The sequence below is a fragment of the Puma concolor genome, chromosome E4 (genome assembly GCF_028749965.1).
Source record: "Puma concolor isolate L17-30 chromosome E4, mPumCon1.1.hap2, whole genome shotgun sequence".
Lineage (NCBI taxonomy): Eukaryota > Metazoa > Chordata > Mammalia > Carnivora > Felidae > Puma > Puma concolor.
The window spans coordinates 49060959-49082753 of NC_141683.1; the positions used below are offsets into that span (position 1 = coordinate 49060959).

At 44.4% G+C, this 21795-nt stretch overlaps 1 protein-coding gene and 1 long non-coding RNA gene across 2 annotated transcripts; one reads left to right on the top strand and one right to left on the bottom strand.

The window, feature by feature from the left end:
- Window positions 1-6: 6 nt before the first annotated feature.
- On the top strand, window positions 7-20681 carry NPHS2 (NPHS2 stomatin family member, podocin). The gene is made up of 9 exons (XM_025921189.2): window positions 7-345; window positions 3737-3840; window positions 8668-8740; window positions 10814-10896; window positions 14157-14360; window positions 17071-17126; window positions 18605-18683; window positions 19786-20336; window positions 20369-20681. Exons 1-8 carry the CDS (start codon window positions 87-89, stop codon window positions 20062-20064), a joined length of 1137 nt encoding a protein of 378 aa, XP_025776974.2. The 5' UTR covers window positions 7-86; the 3' UTR covers window positions 20065-20336; window positions 20369-20681.
- LOC147572651 (uncharacterized) lies at window positions 14386-17122 on the bottom strand. Its single transcript, XR_015246456.1, has 4 exons — window positions 17031-17122; window positions 16398-16526; window positions 14953-15255; window positions 14386-14708 (listed from the first exon to the last, which is right to left on the bottom strand). It is a non-coding gene; the product is annotated as an uncharacterized LOC147572651 (long non-coding RNA).
- Window positions 20682-21795: the final 1114 nt, after the last annotated feature.

Below are 21795 nucleotides of genomic sequence, written 5' to 3' on the forward strand. Positions count from 1 at the left end.
CCCGGGCCCGCCCACGGTCAAGATGGTCCCTGGTCCCGCCCGCGGGCCACTCTGCAGAGACCGCGATCCCGGGCCAGCTTCCGACGATGGAGAGAAGGGCTCGGAGCTCCTCCAGAGAGGCCCGCGGGAGAGGCGCCGGATCCCCCCACGGGGAGAACAGGAGGGCGAAGACCGAGAGGGGCGGCGGTGGCCGTGGGCGCCGGGACGCCGGGCGGGAGAGGGCGGGGAGCCGGGGGGAGCCCCCAGCGCCCTCAGCCACCGTGGTGGACGTGGATGAGGTCCGCGGCTCCGGTGAGGAGGGCACCGAGGTGGCGGCGCTGCTGGAGAGCGAGCGGCCCGAGGAAGGTAGGGAGGACGGGGGATATGGGCGGGGTGGTGGGGGGTGTCTCTCCAGGTGGTACCACGGGATGTCACATAAAGTGGAACGAGTCATGGCACCGAGAGCCACCGACGCCAGAGCAACCTCCTGGTCCTGCTCAGATTCCCAGGGAATGAAAGGCCTAAATTGGTTAGGACCCACCAACCCTCCACCAAGTGGTAGGGACCAAAATACATAAGAAATACAAATAACATCAACTGAATACCGTTGGTCTTAGAGGCCAGCCATGGATGGGAAGCGGAGGGGAGTGTGGTCCAGGTTGGGGACCAGTGAATATGGTAAAGGAATGTGCAGCTGGTTTTCGTGGCTAATGAGTATATGGGCACCTAATTTAAGTGAAGACGTTCTTGAGTTGGTGGTTCTACGCGACTGTGTGGCTTATTATTCTCTCCTCATCCCCAGTCCTACCTAAAAGTATTTTAAACTTTCTTTGGGATGATCATTTGACAGCAGAGCCAAGGAGAGAAGAGTCAGACCTGGATTCCAACTCAGCTAACTAGCCATATGATCAGAGGCAGGGCCTTAACCACCTAAGCACCAGGGATAACAATAGGTACCTTGCAAGAGAGAGGAAAGTTAGACTGAAGGAGGGAATCATAGGGAAACAGATATTTTTGGCTTCTGGGGGTGAAGCCACTCTTAGGAACAAATACATCTGCTTCCAGTCCTTTTCATAATGAATGGAAGAGAAAAAAATCATTACACCTTCAGTGTAGAATGACAGGGGTCTAGAGGATAGTAAATAAGGAATAGCGTGTTGTATTGCTTCCTGCTGGCAATGAAATTTTAACATAATTTTCTGGTTACCAGCAAAACAGTGTATGCTGGAACATTGAAAGCTATGATTTATGAAAGATTCCTGCAGCTGGGATGCAGTTTATACGGACCATGTTAATGCTGTTTTGCCCAACTGAGCCCTTTCATCAGTCAGAAACTTCTGGTCATTAAAGGTTTGTTGGGTCAATGCCACAGTATGGATGAGGTTAGAGGTAAGTATTATGCCTTAGACCACATTGGCAGGATAGGCAAGGAAGAAAGCCCCCGCCCTCTGCCCTGCATGGAGTTTTAACCCTGTGCCAGACACACACTGGGTATTTTACTGAGTATTATCATTCCCATATCACTGATGAGGAAGCATGGTGAGAAATTAAGTAACTTGCCAAAAACCTACAGCTGGGAAGTGGAGGAGCCAGAATTGCAGAGTAAGGTGGTCTGACTGAAAAGCCCATCCTTGCGTGGTACCGCACTTTGTGGTCCTGCTTTGTGGTCACGGTCCCGGCATTGCCACCAACCGGCTATGTGGCCTCAGGCAAGTAACGTCGCCTTCGTGGGCTTCACTCAGTTTCTCCAGCTATTAAATGACTGGAGCCCAAGACCCCACGCAATAGATGAGAAGTCTCACTGAAGGTGAGTCGGCCTTGCTGAGCCCTTGTCTGAACTTTCTGTGGCTTCCAGGGGACAGGGAGCAAGAGAAACAACATCCCCTTCTCACCTAGAGCCACACTCCCACGGCCAGGCTGCTTCGGATGTGAGTAGAGCTTCACCTTACCGAAATGTTGGAGATTATGTCATATCTAAGGCTCCTTCTGCCTTAACATTTAATATTTCACCATTCACTTAAACCAAATTGAGTATACAAGGAACTCATTTCAAGAGAATCATATTTTGTGAGTAAAGCTATAAGCTAGATTTGGAATATAACTGTTAGTTTTCTGTTCACATCCCTAACTACTGCAGGAAGGCATTTTGAGGCCTTCCTTCCCTTCTAAGATGTTATTTTGTCTGTATGTACTTTTATTTATTTTTACTTGCACGGTTACCACTGGCAAATGAAATATATTTATAAACTAATTAAACATGGCAATAACACCCTTACTGCCCCTAAGAAAGAATGCTGTAGAAACTAATATGATGTTGCTAGAGTAGCATTTCCCAAAATAGATTGCAAAGGAAATAAATTTTATAGAATATGAATTTCCTTGGAGAAAACTTGCCTGGCCAAATGTCTGGGAAATCCTAGGTTAAACAAAGCTAAGAATGCTTCTTTACTGCAGGGACACTCGTAGCTTCAGTATGCAGGTGGACACTGGGATACAGTACACAGTATTTCCTAAACTTGTTTAGCCAGGGAACTCTTGGTTTGTGGGGCACCCTGTGGGATTAGTGTTCCATGGGACAGACCTGGGGAACTATGTACTATAGCATTTAGTGCTGATACTAGTTTTGTGCTAGCATAGCTTTGCATCTGTTTTCTTCAAGTGATCAATTTGGTGATGACCTTTCCAACTATTTTACAGGCATGGAAATCAAATATTCAAGCCTAACCGATTAATTTTCCTCTTTTTTCCATCCCTCAAAAATAGACTTTTCACCATTCCTAATGATTAGTCACCTTCTAGTCCTCTACGAGGTTTTTAAACTCACAAAACATATCCCTTCGGCCAGTGTCACAGTACCTTGGAGATTAAAATTCTTGAGATTTCCCTAACTATTACATTTAACTAATTTTCACTATCCACTTCTTCAGTCTTATGATTCAACAAATATTTATGGAGCACCTATGTTGTGTCAGACACTATTGTAGGCCCTGAGGATACAATGTAACCAAGACAAGGCCCCAAGAAGCTTGTGTTCTTGAGATTAACTTTCCCTCATACATTTTCCTTTATCACCCAAGCAACCCGGATGTTCTGCAGTGCAGTTCATCATTACTTTGGTAACGACTGTCTGGAGATCCACACCCTGATCCAAAGAAGGGACTCCAATGGAGGAATCCGGACATTTGGGGCAGGAGTGGAGGGGGAAGTAAGCTCAGGGAAGATGAGCCTCTGCACCGGACCAGAGGTCCGGTCTCCTCGGATTCAACACGTGGTACACGAGAAGCACACTTCAGTACTTTTTGTGCATCTATGCCATTTCATACTGATATCGATACTATGAAAAATGTCTCATGAGAGTGTTGGTATGAGATTTTATGAGCTAGTGTTATGTCTATATAACAGATACAGCATAGTTAGCCTCCCCATTGCATAGATGAGAAATCAGGTTCAGAAAGATCACGTGCCTTGCTTAAGGTCATTTGACAGAAAATGGTGGAGCCAGAACTCGAACCCAGACCTTCCGCCCAGATTCTGTACTTATTTGAGGCACCCCCACCTTTCCAGGAATCTTCTCCACCTTCCACAGGCCCGCATAGCCCTTCACAGACATGCCCTATCATGGGAACTGACCACTGACATCCACCTCACTCTAAATTTCCAGCAAAGTCTGCTCTGCCCCTAATAGCACTGACCAACAAGTGCTAGTCAGTGAGTATGGTAAAGTTCTAATATAATTTATTCCCTGACTTTTTTTTAGGTACCAAGTCTTCAGGTTTAGGGGCCTGTGAATGGCTTCTTGTCCTCACATCCCTGCTCTTCGTCATTGTGACCTTCCCTTTTTCTATCTGGTTCTGCATAAAGGTGAGATTCCATGAGGACCCAATACGTAATCTCCCGGTGCCTCTCACTGACCACACGTCCACGTTTCTGCGGTTTGGTATGTGCCATCTGCTCTGCATAGAATGGCCTTCCGCCCACTTGTCTGCCAGGAGAGCTCTTACCCCTTTCAGACCTTGCTCAAATGTAACTGTGAAGCCTTCCCGGACTCCCCAAGACTGTCATTTCCTTCCCGGTGCTCTCATGTCTCTCTGCTTTCACATCCATTCTGGCACTTAGCACGTGTATAATCTTTGTTGGCACCCAGTCTCTCCCGTTAGACTGAGAGCCCTCAGGTCAGGGGCTCTGTCTAGGTCATCTGCACTCTGCGACACAAAGATCAACCCAGAATAGATCATGATGTCCACTTCTGGCACTTCCAGAAACTTCTCAGGCAGCTTCTGTACTATGAACGATGATTCTCTTTGGCCCACATGCCTGTCCTCGAAGTAAATGAAGACCAAAGACCATGTCTATTCAGGAAGCACGTGCCAAGACAGGAACACAAGTGCAAGGGGTTTATTGGGAGGCATTTTCTATGAAAGGTTAAGGGGAGAGAGAATAAGAGTAGGCAAAGAAAGCCTTCAGACAATGATGCGGTTCTGATACCTGTGCTGTAATAAGTGAAGGAAGGATTGGACAGAAAGTGGCACGGCCCCAAGGTAGTGTTGGCCTGAAAGGGAACTCCAGAGCAAAGTTTACTTCATGATGGGCAGAAACAGCCAGGCCCTAAGACCCCTGCCATTGTTACCAGTGTCTGGAGCTGCTGGGGAAGAGCATGTCCTTGGCTGGAATGCTACACGTGCTGCTGGGGCCATTGCTGATTATACTCCCGTTTAGACCTTCTCTTCCTCCTTCTCTTCCGCCTCCTCTCTCTCCTCCTCCTCTCTCTTCAGGAAAGGGTGTTGAATATTGTCCCACACCTTCTCTGCACCCATTGAGATGATCACGTGGTATTTGCCCTTTATTCCATTGATACGGTGTATTACATTCACTGAATTTTGAATGTTATATCAACTGCGTATTCCTAACATAAATCCCACTTGGTTGTTGTGTAAAATCCTTCTCACCGGTTTCTGGATTCAGGCTGCTGGTAGTTTGTTGAGGATTTCACATCTATGTTCATAGGAGATACTGGTCTGCAGTTTTCGTTTCCTGTGATGTCTCACTCTTGTTTTGGGACCAGGACAACACTGGCCTCAGAGAATGAGTTGGACATATTTTCCTCCTCTTCTGTTTTTGGGGAGAATCTGTGAAGAACCGGTATTACTTCCTTGTCAAATGGATGACACAATTTACCAGTGAAGCCTCTGGTCCTGGACTTTTCTCTGTGAGAAATTTTAAAACTACTAATTCAGTCGTTTACTTCTAGGTCTTTTCAGGTTTCTTTTTTCTCAAGTCAGTTTTGGTCACTGTGTCTATATAGGAATTTGTCCATTTCACCTCAGTTATCTAATTTGGGGCATATAGTTGTTCATAGTATTTTCTTTTATCATCTTTTTTTCCCTATAAGGACCGAAGTGATGTTCCTGTCATTCCTTTTCATTCCTGATTTTGGAAATTTGAGTCTTCTTTTTTTTCTTGGTCAGGTTAGCTAAATATTTGACAATTTTGTTGATCTTTTCAAAGAACCAACTTTTGGCTTAGTTGATTTTCTCTATTGGTTTTCTAATTTCAATTGCATTTATTTCCACTCTAATCTTCGTTATTTTCTTCTGTGCTTTTTTTAGGTTTAGTTTGCTCTTCTATTTCCAGTGTCTTAAGGTAGAAAATTAGGGTTTTATTTTGAGATATTTCTTCTTTTTTATTATAGGCATCTACAGCTGTAAATTTTCCTCTCAGAGCTGCTTTAGCTGCATCCCATATGTTTTGGTATCTTGTGTTACTGTTTTCACTCAGTCAAAATATTTTCTAATTTCTCTTTTGAGTTCTTCTTTGATCCATTGGTTATTTTATTTTATTTTTTTTTAATTTTTTTTCAACGTTTATTTATTTTTGAGACAGAGAGAGACAGAGCATGAAGGGGGGAGGGGCAGAGAGAGAAGGAGACACAGAATTGGAAACAGGCTCCAGGCTCTGAGCCATCAGCCCAGAGCCTGATGCGGGGCTCGAACTCACGGACCGCAAGATCGTGACCTGAGCTGAAGTCGGACGCTTAACCGACTGCGCCACCCAGGCGCCCCCATCCATTGGTTATTTTAGAGTGTGTTGTTCAGCTTCTATATATTTGCAAATTCCCCAAATTTCCTTGTTAATGATTTCTAACTTCATTCCTTTGTAGTCAGATAATATACTTTGTGTGTAATTTCAGTAGTTTTAAATTTATCGAGGTTTATTTTATGGCTAGTATTTAGTCTATCCTCGAGAGATTTCCTGCATTCTTGAGAAGAAAGCATACTTTGCTGTTGTTGGGTGGAGTTGTGTGTCAGCATCTGTTAGGTCTAATTTGTGTATCGTGTTGTTCAAGTCTCGTTTCCTTTTTTATCTTCTGTCTAGTTGTTCTGTCCATGATTGAAAGTGGAATATTAAAGGGGTGCCTCGGTGGCTCATTTGGTTAAGTGTCCAACTTCGGTTACAGTCATGATCTCACGGTTCATGAGTTCGAGCCCCATATCAGGCTCTGCACTGTCAGTGCAGAGCCTGATTGGGATTCTCTCACTCTCCCTCTCTTTCTGTGCCCCTCCTCTACTTGCTCACACTCTTTCTGTCTCTCTCTCTCAAAATAAATTAATAAACTTAAAAAAAAGGGAAGTGGAATATTAAAATCTCCAACTATTAGGGTTGCTTGAATTGTCTATTTCTGTTTTCATTCTCTTGGTGTTTGCTTCTTATATTTTAGATCTCTGTTTTTAGGTGCATACATGTTTATCATTGTTATACTTTCCTAATGCATCGACCCTTTTATTGTTATGTAGTGTCCCTCTTTATCACCTATAACATTTTTGTGTGTTTGTTTTAAATTCCATTTTGTCTGGTATCAGTATAGCTGCTTCTGCTTTCTTTTGGTTGCTGTTTGTGTGGTATGTCTTTCCTATCTTTTTGCTTTCCATCTACGTGTAACGTTTAATCCAAAATGTGTCTTCTATAGACAGCAGATAGTGGGTAGCGGGTTCTTTTGAAGGGGGATCTGAGCACCTGTATGGCTGCCCTAGAGTCCAACACTAACTCAGCCACGCATTGTGGCGAAGGCTCTCGGGTCCGGCCACTTAAGATGGTAAACCCTAAAAGCCAATTCAGAAGAGCATATTGAAGCAGAATGAGGTATTACATTTGAGCAAGGTCTTGAAGGAGTGAGACTCCTCTTCGTCTCTAGGAAGAATTTGTTTCTTCCAATAAAAGCAGAAGAGAAACAAGTAATGCTAGAGAGCCAAGAAATTGTGGGTGCCTGGGGCCTGCTCTGGAAACCAAATCTAGACATTCATTCTCATTCGTTGTTTCACCAAGCAAGGCAGCGTTCAGGCACAGGAGCTATAAGACTCAGCAGGATCAACAAGACATGGTTCTTGACCCCAAGGGACTTATAGTGGGGTAGTGGAGCCTGTTACCCTAAGAAGCACACTTCAAAATGTGTTACTTTTGGTCTCTTTGTTACATTTTAATAATTGACTATTTTATTTTGAGAGACACAGAGACAGTGCAAATGGGGCAGGAACAGAGAGAGAGTGAGAGAGAATCCCACGGAGGCTCTGCGCTGCCAGCACAGAACCTGACGTGGGGCTTGAACTCATGAACTCTGACATCATGACCTGAGCTGAAACCGAGAGTTGAACGCTTAACAGAATGAGCCACCCAGCGCCCCTCAGTGGAGCTTTCTAAAGCGGAAAGAGAATGAAGAAGGAAAATAGATATGGCTCAGTCACAAATAATCGTTTGTTCATTCAACAGTTCACAGGTGGGGGCGTATATACAAAACAACAGACCATGTAAGCTAATGATAAGCAAGCATTAGAAACCAAATCTTGATACTGGGCCAGAAAATGAAGTTTATTTTTGAAGTAGTGTTCATTAACTTTCCTGTCTCTCTTCTAATACACAGACATTTCTACACAGAGAGTCTCCCCTTTTGCCATTTACAAAATAACTACACATTTCCAGGGTGCACTTAATTTTTCTAGATACATCACCAATGAGAATAGACAAATTAAAAGCCAATTGAATGATTTTGAAGCAACCTCAGAAAAAATGCAGTTTGAAACAAAATATCACAAGTGGTATTAAAATATACCCTCTCTATTAAATAGCTAATGTGTGATACATATAAAAGCTAATAATGCAGAAGTCCCAGGAAAATACAAGATAAAACATGCTGTGATTTTCTTGACTTAGATATGTTGGACATAGTAGAAGTATTTTTTTTTTCGACGTTTATTTATTTTTGGGACAGAGAGAGACAGAGCATGAACGGGCGAGGGGCAGAGAGAGAGGGAGACACAGAATCTGAAACAGGCTCCAGGCTCTGAGCCATCAGCCCAGAGCCCGACGCGGGGCTCGAACTCACGGACCGCGAGATCGTGACCTGGCTGAAGTCGGACGCTGAACCGACTGCGCCACCCAGGCGCCCCAGTAGAAGTATTTTTTTAAATAATCATGACTCTTTAAATAAAATTCTGTTCATGGGTTCAAAAAAATAACATGTTTCTGAAATTCTCCACTTGCTAAGTGTAGATTTTGGAAATGTAAATATTAATAGAAATTTCTTCTTCGTTCTCAGAACTAAAGTTTTCGCATATTTAGGATCACTCTCTTGCCTAGGCCTTTTAAAGACTATTTTTCTTTCTTGGAATGTTTCAAAAGTATAATCTTTCCCTTTAGGTTGTACAGGAGTATGAGAGAGTAATAATATTCCGACTGGGACATCTACTTCCTGGAAGAGCCAAAGGCCCTGGTACGAAACACATTTTTATCCCCCATAGACTTGCCAGTTTCTTCAATCCATGCATATTTGTCATATGGACCTCAGATAATATGAAATAACTTGATCCGTGGTATTTGCATTTTCTAATCTTTTTAAAGTTTTTAAGTTTATTTATTTTGAGAGAGAGAGAGAGCAGGTGAGGGGCAGTGAGGAAGAAAGAGAATCCAAGCAGGCTCTGTGCCATCAGCGCAGAGCCCAATGTGGGGCTCAAACTCAAGAGCCGTGAGATCATGACCTGAACCAAAACTAGGAGCTGGATGCTTAGCCGACTGAGCCACCCAGGCACCCCTGTTATTTGTAGCACAGGTTATGAAAGATCAGTCAGAGAGCATTACCACCAGGTCACAGTGACCAAGAGAGAGGATGGGTGCAGAAAGTCAAATACCAGGGCCAGGCTGGCTGGAGTAGCAAGTAGGCTTAGGGCCCATGGCTGGGCACTGGTTTGAGCAGAACGTGTATTTGGTCAGAGTGCTGTCAATTCTCAGAGCAAAGCTGAGCTAGTTCAGAATCTAGGGGTCAGACCAAACCATGGGAGATAGGCAAAGTCTAGCATCCAAGTGGAAAATTGGCCTTTGGTTCATGGAACTTAGAAAACATAGACTGAGCACCTCCTGTGTTTTAGATACTATATAACTACCAGGGAGATGGGGGCACCTGGGTGGCTCAGTTGGTTAAGCGGCAGACTTTGGCTCAGGTCATGATCTCACTGTTCCGTGAGTTTGAGCCTGCATCAGGCTCTGTGCTGACAGCTCAGAGCCTGGATCCTGCTTCAGATTCTGTGTCTCCCTCTCTCTCTGCCCCTCCCCGACTCATTCATTTCCTCTCTCTCTCTCTCTCTCTCTCTCAAAAATAAATAAACATTAAAAAAAAAACAAAACTACCAGGGAGATGAAGGTGGATAAATGAGACATGGTTTCTGATCTCTAGGACCTTACAGTTTAGTAGAGTTCCTCTCTAGAGGTCCAAGCTGATTATGGTGCACAGATAGAAGCATGGTTAGCCTATAAAGTCTAGTCGTTGGGGTTTAGAGATCCAAGCCAGCCAGGAAGTCATAGGAAGGAACAAAGTCCCACTGTGCATATATTGGAAAGGGTCCAAGTGCTAAGCCAGGAAAACAGAAACAGCAGAGAAGAGAGACTAGACTAGAGGACACAAATCAGAGTTTGACGATTCAGGACAAGCTGATGGGTCCACATAAAAGTAGAACCAGACCCTGTAGTCTAGGACAGCGACCATCTTGTTCTGGTTCTAATTGTCGGCCCCCTTCTTTATTGGGGCTAGAAAGGGCCAGTAGCTGGGCTGCTCCTCAGAGAGGTCCTGGGCTCTGTGAGGTGCTCCTGGCTCCAGTAAGGCTTTGGCGATTGCTGGAGCCCACATTGCCCACTGGCTCTCAGAAAATCTCGATAAATCAATCTAAAACTATTTATTGCCCATTAACCCTGTACATTACATTAAGTACATAAGGAATAATGAGCCAACTCAATGGCTGGTGTCATGATATTGCTATTGTGCTACCTCGGGGGCTCACATTTTAAGAAGTACCACAGGGAGGTTGCTGGCTCTAAAGTTTGTCATCTTGGTACGTGCATGCATTCAAAAATAATTTTACAGAGCACCTAAAAGGCACTACGTCAGGCACTAAAGCTAGCAATAGTGCATAAGACACTCTTGCTAGGGAGTTCAAATCTAGTGAAGAGGACAGACATGTTACTCAAGATCTGGAGGGGTCAGCACCATGACCGAGGTAACCATACGGCCCATTTTGCTGGGGCTAATCCCTGTTAATGCCAGTTTCCTGGAGTACATTGTAACAGTGCTCTCCTTTCATCCTCAGAAGTGTCCTAGATTGAACAAAAAAATTTATATGGTAACCTTAGCAACCACAAACACATTATAGGGGTGGAGGTGGGATTGCCCGATGATCTGTGTGTATTTGGAGGCTAAGAAAAACAATGCAATATGCAACCTGACACCAAAGAGGTGAACCCCAAGCAGTCTCCCTACTAATTATTCACCTGTTAATTTCCCTGCCCCCTCTTCTAGGCCTTTTCTTCTTTCTGCCCTGCCTGGATACCTACCACAAGGTCGACCTTCGTCTCCAAACCTTGGAGATACCCTTTCATGAGGTAAGCCAAATGATGGATTTTGCTTTCTCTCTACATTTCATATGGCTGAGCTACCAGGTCTGATCCAAGGCAAAATAATATTTAAGCTCAAAAGTAGAAAAGGAAAGATATGGACTATATCAAATTAAGAACTTCTGTGTTTCAAAGGACATGATCAAAAGATGAACAGGTAATCTATGGAATGGAAGAAAATATTTGCAAATAATATACCTGATAATATTCAGAATGTATAAAGAAATCTTATAACTCAACAAGAAAGCAAACAACTCAATTAAAAATGGGCAAAGGACTTTGTGATGGTTAATTTTACGTGTCGGCTTAGCTAAGCTATGGCACCCAAACTTGGTCAAACATATCTGAGTATTGTTGTGAAGGTATTTTTTAGATAAGGCTAATATTTAAATCAGTAGATTTTGAGTAGATTACCTTCCATAATGTAGGTGGGCCTCATCCAATGAGTTGAAGGCCATAAGACTAACCTCCCATTGGGAGGAGGGAATTCTGCCAGCAGACTGCTCTCAGCCTCGAGCTGCAACGTCGCTCTTCCTTGGGTCTTCAGCCTGTTGGCCTGCCCTGAAGATTTTGGACTAATCAGCCTCTACAATTGTGTAAGCCAATTACTGTTTCTCTCTCTCTCTCTCTCTCTCTCTCTCTCTCTCTCTCTCTCTCACACACACACACACACACACACACACCCTAATGATTTAATGATTCTATTTCTCTGGAGAGCCCTAACTAATACAGACTTGAACAGATATTTCTCCAAAGAAGATACACAAATGGCCAACAAACACATGAACAGATGCTCAACAGACTAATCATTAGAGAAAGGCAAATCAAAACCACAATGAGATACCACCTCACACCTGTTGGAATGACTACCATAAAAACAAACAACAGGGGCGCCTGGGTGGCGCAGTCGGTTAAGCGTCCGACTTCAGCCAGGTCACGATCTCACGGTCCGTGAGTTCGAGCCCCGCGTCGGGCTCTGGGCTGATGGCTCGGAGCCTGGAGCCTGTTTCCGATTCTGTGTCTCCCTCTCTCTCTGCCCCTCCCCCGTTCATGCTCTGTCTCTCTCTGTCCCAAAAATAAATAAACGTTGAAAAAAAAAAAATTTAAAAAAAAACAAACAAACAACAACAGCAGCAACAAAACAACAAGGGTTAGCAAAGATGTAGAGAAATTGTGTTGTGCACTGTTTGTGGGAAAGTAAAATGGTGCAGCTGCTATAGAAAACAGTACAGCAATTCCTCAAAAAATCAAAAGTAGAATTAACCATTTGATCCAGCAATTCCACTTCTGGGTACATACCCCAAAGAACTGAAAGCAAGGTCTTGAAGACATATTTGCATCCCTATGTTCATGGCAGCATTATTCGCAATAGCCAAAGATGAAAATAACCCCAGTGTCCACTGATGACTGACTGGAAAACAAAATGTGGTACATACAATGGAATATTACACAGCCTTTAAAAGGAAGGAAATTCTGACATATACTACATCATGGATGAACCTTCAGAACATTGAGCTAAGTGAGTTAAGCCATTACAAAAAGACAGATATTCTTAGGATTACGTTTATATGAGGTACCTAGAGGAGTCAGATTCATAGAGACAGAAGGTAGAATGGTGGTTGCAGAGGTTGGGGGAAAGGAGTGGGGAGTTGTTTAATGGATTTCACTTCTGCAAGATAAAAGAGAGTTCTGGAGACTGGTTGTACCACAATGTGACTTGTATAACATACTACTACTGAATTGTATGCTTAAAAATGGTTTAAAAAGAGGGGGCACCTGGGTGGCTCAGTTGGTTGGGCATTTGTTGATTTCAGCTCGGGTCATGACCCTGGGGTCATGGGATTGAGCCCTGCATTGGGTTCCATGTTGGGTATGGAGTTTGCTTGAGAATCTCTCCCTCACTCTCTCTCTGTCTCCCCTCTATCCCTCTCCCCAGCTCACACTCTCTCTCCCTAAAAAAAAAAAAAAAAATTAAAATGGTAAATTGGATGTTACGTGTATTTTGCCACAATTAAAAACTAAAAGTAAATATCCAGATTTTTGTATTAGTAATTTAGATTTGTAAACTTTTCCTAAATTGTCTCCCACTGTCCATTTGAAGGTCTTTCTCATTCCATCTTTTGTTAAATACAAATAATACATAAATTTTTAAGAGGCTTATTTTGGATAATTAAAGGTAAAAAGGGAAGAAATAAAACTTACCCCTAATCCTATATGTATCATATATATACATATAAATGGTATATACATATACATATTTATATTTATATCCTATGCATATCTAAATTCTTTTTTTTTTTAATGTTTATCCATTTATGTTGAGAGAGAGAGAAAAAAAATCCCAAGCAGGCTCTGCACTGTCAGCACAGAGCCTGATGTGGGGCTGGATCCCATGAACCCAGTTATGACCCGAGCTGAAATCAAGAGTTGGACGCTTAACCAACTAACCCACTCAGGCGCCCCATCCTATATATATCTATAGACAGGTATTGTTATTTTGGAGTGTATCTTTTCAGATTTTTCCATGTGTGTTGTTATATTTACAGACAGGTATATATACCATACTGCTTCATAACATGCCTTTTTCAGTCAACACTGTTGTGATCACGATTGCATATATTAGCTATGTTTCTACCCCTTTGTGTTCAATGGACACATAGCATATGGATACACCACAATTCCCAATTCCCTATGGTGACTATTTAGTTCTAATTTTTTATGATAATAAGCAACGCTGTGAATGACATCTTTGCAGCTAAATCCTTAAAATATGTCCTTGTGGTAAGCGTCTAAGACGGAAATGTTGAGCATGTGCAGCGTTTAGGGCTCTTGGTGTGCGTCGCAAGTCTGCCCTCTAGCGTTCGTACTCCCAGCAAGCAACTCATCAGAGTGCACGTTTCCCAGAACGTGCTTCTCTTTCAGCATCAGGGTTCTTTCAGCCTCAGGTTAAAAAGGTCTGGTATACAATTAACTGGATGTTTTCGCCTAAGAAAAGTATTCCTGATATTTTTACAAAGCCATTTACAACAGGATTCCTTTAAATTGTGAGTTCTTTATTGTATTTAATAAAAACTCTGTAATCTTCAAAAACACATCTATTTTGAATAAAGCGTGGGCCAATGACTTTTTTTTTTCTTGCTATAATCTTACTGAGAAGCTTTCCTTTGAACACATTTAGCTTCTCTATCCCCACCTGGGAAAGGAGCCCTAACATAAGGCCTGTTATCCAAACTCTTTTTTCTGCCCAGGTTGTGACCAAAGACATGTTTATAATGGAGATAGATGCCATCTGCTACTACCGAATGGAAAATGCCTCTCTTCTCCTGAGCAGTCTTGCTCACGTGTCCAAAGCTGTCCAGTTTCTTGTGCAAACCACCATGAAGCGTCTCCTAGCACATCGCTCCCTCACTGAGATTCTTCTAGAGAGGAAGAGCATTGCCCAAGATATAAAGGTACTTAGATAAATTTAACAGCAAGTATGTTGAAATAGCTCTTTTATTCATTTCTTCATTAGCCACTTATTGAAGCATGTGCTATGGAAGCATGTGCCAGACCTTCACTGCTAAGCTGACTGCTAAGGAAGAGGCTGCCAAATTTGACCCTGGGTCAATCTGGTGATGACTAGTCAGTCACTGCCATAGGTTCTGCTCTTAACCCTGCCCCAGTGGCTTTGGACTCACTGCGAAGTGCCCACATAGCACAAAGTGTGGGAGTGAGAGCTGGCAGGGATGGCGGGGCTGGACAGGACAGGGTGGTGGTTATACAGAGATGGTCAGGAATGGTTCCTGGGAGCTTACGGCCTAGTTGGGAAAACAGCAAAGTTAAATAGTAAGTTCAAATAAGACTTTCAGATCAAAAGAGGTAAGAGGTCACAGACCCTTAGTGGTTAATCTCCCAATCAGTCATCTGCATTTAATTGATTGGGGATCAGGGCAGGAATTGGGGAGCAAGAACCACCTCACAAGCAGCCCCATCCAGCCCGCAGACAGCACAGCACGCTCAGCAAACGCACCCGCGGCCAGGCTGGACGTCTTTGATTCTTACCGAGACGAGTTGGCAAAGGTGTTGAGAGTGAAAACAAAGCAGGATTCCAGGCAGCCGGCCAGTCACATGGCAGTTACCACCAGTGAGGGACCCTGTCATTGAGGCCTTGAGCCCAGGATTGACTTAGGAGGGTACGAATGTTGCCTAGTCGAACGGAGGACCACCAACAGCAGGGCCTCAGGGTCAAAGGCGTTGGTAACGATTGCGTCTGATGGGGCCTGAGCGGTCACTAATCTTAGAAGGTGAAGTACCCAGGTGTCTGTGATTTGTCCAACTTGTTACTCATAAAACTGAGATTAGCATCTTGGTGGAAAAGGGGAAAATTCAGAAAACAAGAGAACCAAAAAAGAAAAAAGTTAGAATAAGAAGAACACAGGTAGTTGCTGCTCTGGAATTTCAAAACCACTCTAGCATGGGGGCGCCGGGGGGGCTCCATCAGTTAAGTGTCCACTCTTGATTTCGGCTCAGGTCATAGTCTCACAGTTCATGGTATCGAGTCCCCCCGTCGGGCTCTACGCTGACATCATAGAGCCTGCTTGGGATTCTCTCTCTCTGCCTCTCTCTGCCCCTCATCTGCGATCACTCACACACTCTCTCTCTCTCTCAAAAATGAACATTTAAAAAAAATAAACAAAATAAAACCACTCCAGCATGTTCCCCCTCGTCCCCCTCAGCCTTTCTTCCTATTCGTCTCTCTCCTCTAAAGGGTAAAGGAAAGGGTCCAGACTCTGGACACACCAGCTTGCCTTTGTTACACTGAATTTTTATGTATTCACACATTTGTCTTCCTGGATTATGGACTCCATAAGGGCAGGGGTCATATTTTATTCATCTCTCTGTTCTCAGCACCTGTCACCGGGCTTGTCCCACAGCAGCCAGATAGTGTGCTTTGGATGAGTGAATGAGTGACCCCACTGTTACTCCCCCTACTCCGCCTGGGCAGCTAACCCCGTGCACTCGGCGCCTGGCCCGCATGCAACACTTCATACTTGCACGCCTCCTCTTGGGCTGCTTCCCTTCTCCCCGCAGGCAAAACCCTCTTTGTCCTTTAAGACACCACCTCCTCTTTTCAACATCCCTTCCTCTCATCACCCCAACCCTAATCCCCAGATTAGCCAGCCTCCTCAGGGCTCTCCATGCACGAAGCTAGCTGACTGTGTAGCCACTGAGAAATCATCAGAAATCATTTAAAAGGAAAAGTGTGGGTCCACATGCATAGCTCTGTCTCCTCTCCTCCTTTCCAGAGCCCACAGTTGCTTTTCTCCTGCCTTGTGGGTCTGGGAAGTGGGGGGAATCGGTGCCACTGGCGGGAAGGAGGCACCTGTATTTAAATGACAGCCATTTGGGAGACAGTAGACTCTGGTTTCTCTAATAGATGCATCTTAAAACAGATTTAACAACTACACCATCTGTATCGGTTTCCCACGGCTTCTGTAACAAATTACCACAAACTCAGGGACTTCAAATGATGCCGGTCTAGTCTGTTACACTTCCGAAGGCCAGAAGTGCCAGATCAGCTTCACTGGGGCCAAAGTCAAGGTGTCAGTCAGCAGGGCCACTTCCTTCTGGAAGTGCTGAGGGGAGAATTCGTTTCCTTGCATTTTCCAGCTTCTCTCAGCCCCCTCTCCCCCACCTTCCCCGGCTTGCGGCCCCTTCCTCCACGTTCACAACCCATCACTCCAATCTCTGCCTCCAGAATCACGTCACCTTCTCCTCTCCTGTAGTCACACCTCCCTCTGCTTTCCTCTTAACAGGACACTTGTGACTGCATTTGGGGCCCACTGGGAAGACCCAAGATACTCTCGCCATTTTCAGATCCTCTAACTTAATCCCATCTGCAAGGGCTCTTCTGGGGTAACATTCACAGGCTCTGGGGATTAGGACACGGTTGTCTTTGGAAGCCACTATTCAGCCTACCACACCATCTTTAATTCCACAAATATTTGTTGAGTGGCACCGTGCAAAGTTAAGCAACTCTTTGCAAGGTACGGTAATGCTAACACAAAAGTACTTTCAGAGGAAATGTACTTCCTCAGTACAGAACAAGGGCCATGAGGGCGTAGAGGTGCTCCCCTCACCTGGAGGTTCTCACTGACATCTCAACTCTTCCCTCCACAGGTGGCCTTGGATTCAGTGACCTGTATTTGGGGAATCAAAGTGGAGAGAACAGAAATGTGGGTAGGAAATCAACCAGGAAAGATAATATGATAAAAGGAAATGGTGTTGGGTTTTTTTTTTAATAATTTCAAAAATTATTTTCAGTGAGTTGAGTATTATAGCCACATTAGCATAAATTTGGAAAAAGGAAAAAATTACCCAGTACTCATAGCCATAACAGAACCACTATAACATTTAGGCAAATTCCTTTCATGGATTAAAAAAAATTTTTTTGAGATAAAATTCACATAACATAAAAATGGACCATTATAACCGTTTTAAAGTACAATCAAGAGTTTTGTTATTTTCACAGAGTGGTGTAACCATCACTACCATCTAATTCCAGAATATTTTCATCAGCCCAAAGAGAAAGCCCACACCCATTAGGCAGGAACCCCTCACTGCTCACTTACCCCCTTCAGCCTGACAGCACAGGTCTCCTCTCTGGATTTGGCAGTCCTGGACATTTCATGCAAAGGTAGTCATATAGTATATGGCCCTTTGCGTTTGGCTTCTTTCACTTAACATACTGTTTTTAAGGTTCCTCCATGGTGAAGTGGGTATCAGCACTTCATTCCTTTTTATGGTCAGATAATCCTCCACATCTGGCTTATCTACTCATTTGGTCACGGACATTTGGGTTGTCTCCACTTTAGGACTATTATGAACAACACTGCAGTGACCGCTCAGGTGCAAGTTTTTGTGCAAACACGTTTTCAGATACAACCAGGAATAGAATTACTGGACCATACGGTCACTCTGTGTTTAACTTTGCCTGGAACTGCCAAATTGTTTTCTGTGTGATTTTCATAGTTTCAAATAGGGTAAAAATACAATTTTGTATCTTTTATGTAATACATTAAGTATTAGTCTTGTCAGTTCTACTCTTTTCAAAATCAATTCCTTTATAAACTTAGATGAGTTCCCTTATTCTTAATAGTATGGCCCTTCAAGGCTGTGTTTTTTCTTAAAGGTTATGTGCTTTTTATCTTTTATTTGAGAGAGAGCACGTGAGTGGAGGAGGGGCAGAGAGGGGGAGAATCCCAAGCAGGCTCCATGCTGTCAGCACAGAGCTCTACATAGGGCTCAGTCTCACAAACCATGAGATCATGACCTGGGCCGAAATCAAGAGTCGGACACTTAACCGACGGAGCCACCCAGGTGCCCCAAGACTGTTTTCAGTATTCAAATTTAATAGCTGGGATTTAGCCTAAACTGTAAGTGGGAAAGATCGTAACAACCCATCAACCAAAAAACGTGTTCTACTTGTCGAGAAAAAGCCACAGCTCTACGGTAACATCAGCGACAACAGCAGTCTGCATTTGAGGCACTGACTTTTGAGATGCTCTCCCCCGCCACTGTCTACCTCAGAGTCTAGGGACAGGACACCCCGTTGAGCGGTCCGAATTTGCTGCGCGGGTGGCCAGCCTGTAGGAAGCCCCGGCTGCTGCAAGCAGTGCTGCTTACCCACATGCCCACTGTCTCTCTCTTCCAGTAAGGATGTGAGGCTGCCGGCCGGGCTCCAGCACTCACTGGCTATGGAAGCCGAAGCGCAGAGACAGGCCAGAGCGCGGGTGAGCCAGCGCCGCGCCCGCTCTCCAGGCCTGCTCCTGCAGAACATGTCCCCTTTGCTTCCTCACCTCGCATCCGTGCAGGAGCTGGGAGGACGCAGGCTTGTGCCCCCCACCCCACTCTATTAAAACCATCTCTCTTACGCCCTCTCTCTGAAGCTACTGGTAACAGTGACCACCTCCTCCTCCTGGAGTCTTGCCTTCCCTCTCCTTAAGGGCGTCTCTCCATCCTTCATCCTTCTCTTGTGCTGACGCCTTTCCCTAGGGAATGCCAGTCACCCGTCACCTCTATGTGAATGACACCAGACCTGTGTCCCTACCTCTGTGCGAGCTGTGCAGGGGTGACCGTGATGAGGGCCCAATTCCCACAATGCCAGAGCCGAGGGAAGGCTGCGCGGCTCGCAGCCTCCACGCGGCCACACCAGTGAGTGGCACGGACGTGGCTGCCGGCAGCTCCCGAGGACCGAGGTGGGGGTGGGGGGACGGGTGTCAGGAAAAGGAAAATGAGGACAGAAGGAGAGACAGACGTCTCTTAAAGAACAGAAAGCACGTGGAGAAAACCCTACCACAGAAGAGGTCAGTAACCCCGGAGTGTGGAGAGGAGGAGGAGGGAGGGAAGGAAGTGGTCCGCTGGGCAGAGTACCTTCCCGATCTCTGGGTCGCCCTCTTTGTCCACTCGACGGTGGCATTTGGATGGTGAGCTGAGTGCTTTTTCTTCTGAAATGCTTACTGTTCATTTTGCCCTAGTTAGGGGTCCCCCTTTCGGGCTTCCACGACCTTGCCTAGAATGCCGGCCAACTTTTTCTCAATATGGCAAAATCCTACTAATCTTTCAAGGCCCAGCAGACATAACAACTCCCTCAACGCTTCACTCTGCTGGTCAGGGCCCTTGACAGATTCTGCCCTAAATTACACCAGTAGTATCACCTGTCTCCCCTGGACCAGATCCTTGAGAAACAGGGCAGTCTGCTCTGTGCCTGACAGTGCCCATCACCTACTAGGTGCTCCATGCTCCATGTTTGCTGAGGAACCCTGAATAGTGAGGAAAGCCTTGGAGGAACGAGGAGGAAAAGTCACTCTGCTTCTCTGCACATCCGTTCTCTAGGTGATCGCTGCGGAAGGGGAGAAGGCCGCCTCCGAGTCCCTGAGAACAGCAGCTGAGATCCTAGCGGGCACTCCGGCTGCCGCTCAGCTGCGATACCTCCACACGCTCCAGTCCTTGTCCACAGACAAACCTTCCACAGTGGTTTTGCCTTTGCCGTTTGACTTGCTAAATTTCCTGTCTTCTCCCAGCAACAGAGCTCAAGGAAGCCTCCCCTTACCAAATCCTTCCAGACCTGTTGAGCCACCAAATCCTAAAAAGAAAGACTCTCCCATGTTATAGGAAGAGCCAAGGGTAATGTGACTGGAAGGGGCCTGACTTCTAACAGCCACATTTCCTGAGTCAGGCACTCTGTCCTCACCTCCTGCCCTTTCTTTGGTTGCCATATGGAATGCCCTTGGAATGCACACAGTCACAATTCAGGAATCTGCATGAGAAGACAATGAGATGATGTAATGACAGAGAAACCATATAACAGGTTTAGATGCATCATTTAATCAGAGTAATTATGGGAAAGAGCTTTAGCCGACATTCTACTTTGGAAAGAATTTTGCGTCTGTACAGGGCTAAATTTTGACTTCCGAAGATGTGGGTCAAATGTGCACTGTAGCCCTTTCTACCTGCCCCTATTATTGTGTTCATCACACTTTACTGTAATCTTGTACTTAAGATTCAGGCTTCTCTGCAACCATACTATGAACTCCTATGAACTCCTCACAGGCACGTCTTGGTCATTTTCTCCCTGACCACACTCAACCTTGTATGTTCTACCCTATATTCACATCTAACCTTGATAATTGCACCATAGTGACACTTGAATGTTCCTGAGTAAAAGAAAAAAAATAAGATACACTTGGTCTGGATATAAAGTTTACACCTAATTAAAGAATTTAAAAGGATTTCTTTTTATGGAGTCTCCTTTTAAAAAAAAAAAAAAAGTTTATGGTGGGGGGGGAGGTAGAGAGAGGGAGAGAGAGAATCCCAAGTAGGCTCCATGCTGTCAGTGCAGAGCCCATCATGGGGCTCAGTCTCATGAACCATGAGATCATGACCCGAACAGAAACCGAGAGTCAGATGCTTACCTGACTGAGCCACTGAGGCACCCCTGGAGACCTCTTTAAAATAGAGGAATAGGGGTGCCTGGATAGATCAGTTGGTTAAGCATCCAACTTCATCTCAGGTCATGATCTCACAGTTCATGAATTTGAGCCCCGCATCAGGCCACATCGTGCTCTGTGCTGACAGCTCAGAGCCTGGAGCCTGCTTTGGATTCTGTGTCTCCCTCTCTCTCTGCCCCTCCCCCATTCACTCTCTGTCTCTGTTTCTCTCTCTCAAAAATAAACAAACATTAAAAAAAATTTTAATAAAAAAATAAAATAGAGAAATAAAAGGACAAAAGCATTTACCTGATACATGTTGCTTCAAATCTGAAGAAGCATCACTGTAAACATAGGGCTGATGTATTCTCAGTATAGAATTTACCAGCTTATTTCTCAAACAGCAATGACATTATGTGATCCATACATGCTCTGAAGTATTCTCTTCTAGTACAGATAATCTTAAATATGAATACATTCTTGTAAGTTAGTGTCCACTAACTCGTCTTACACAATTAATGTAAGCTTCTCCTGTGTACTTGTCTTATACAATTAGAAATATGTGGCTACAGAAAAGAATTAACCAAGTAAATAAGAAAGCGTGCTGAGGTATATGGCAAACCCTCTAAAGACTTAAAAAAATCAATAATATTATAAAATCTTACACTACAAAAATACTATTAAAATCGTGTATGTTATAAAATGTTACTTATAATGGGAACTTCCATGTTGCTAGTACAGAGAGAAATGGTAACTATTTGGTGACTGCTCTGTCCTTCAGACCACCTGTTTCCTCTTCATGTTAATCCAAGGTTATTACTTTACCTTGGAGATGTGTTCCTGCCATCCCTGAGAACTTTAAACATTTTAGTAAACACACCTGTAAAGGGTTTTTGTTTATGACGTTAGCCCATAA

Bases quoted from the DNA above. Each gene is read 5' to 3' on its own strand.
- NPHS2 (XM_025921189.2), top strand. From the start codon at position 87: ATGGAGAGAAGGGCTCGGAGCTCCTCCAGAGAGGCCCGCGGGAGAGGC. The intron at 346-3,736 runs GTAGGGAGGACG...ACTTTTTTTTAG, and splicing joins GAGCGAGCGGCCCGAGGAAG to GTACCAAGTCTTCAGGTTTA. The intron at 8,741-10,813 runs GTACGAAACACA...CCCCTCTTCTAG, and splicing joins TGGAAGAGCCAAAGGCCCTG to GCCTTTTCTTCTTTCTGCCC.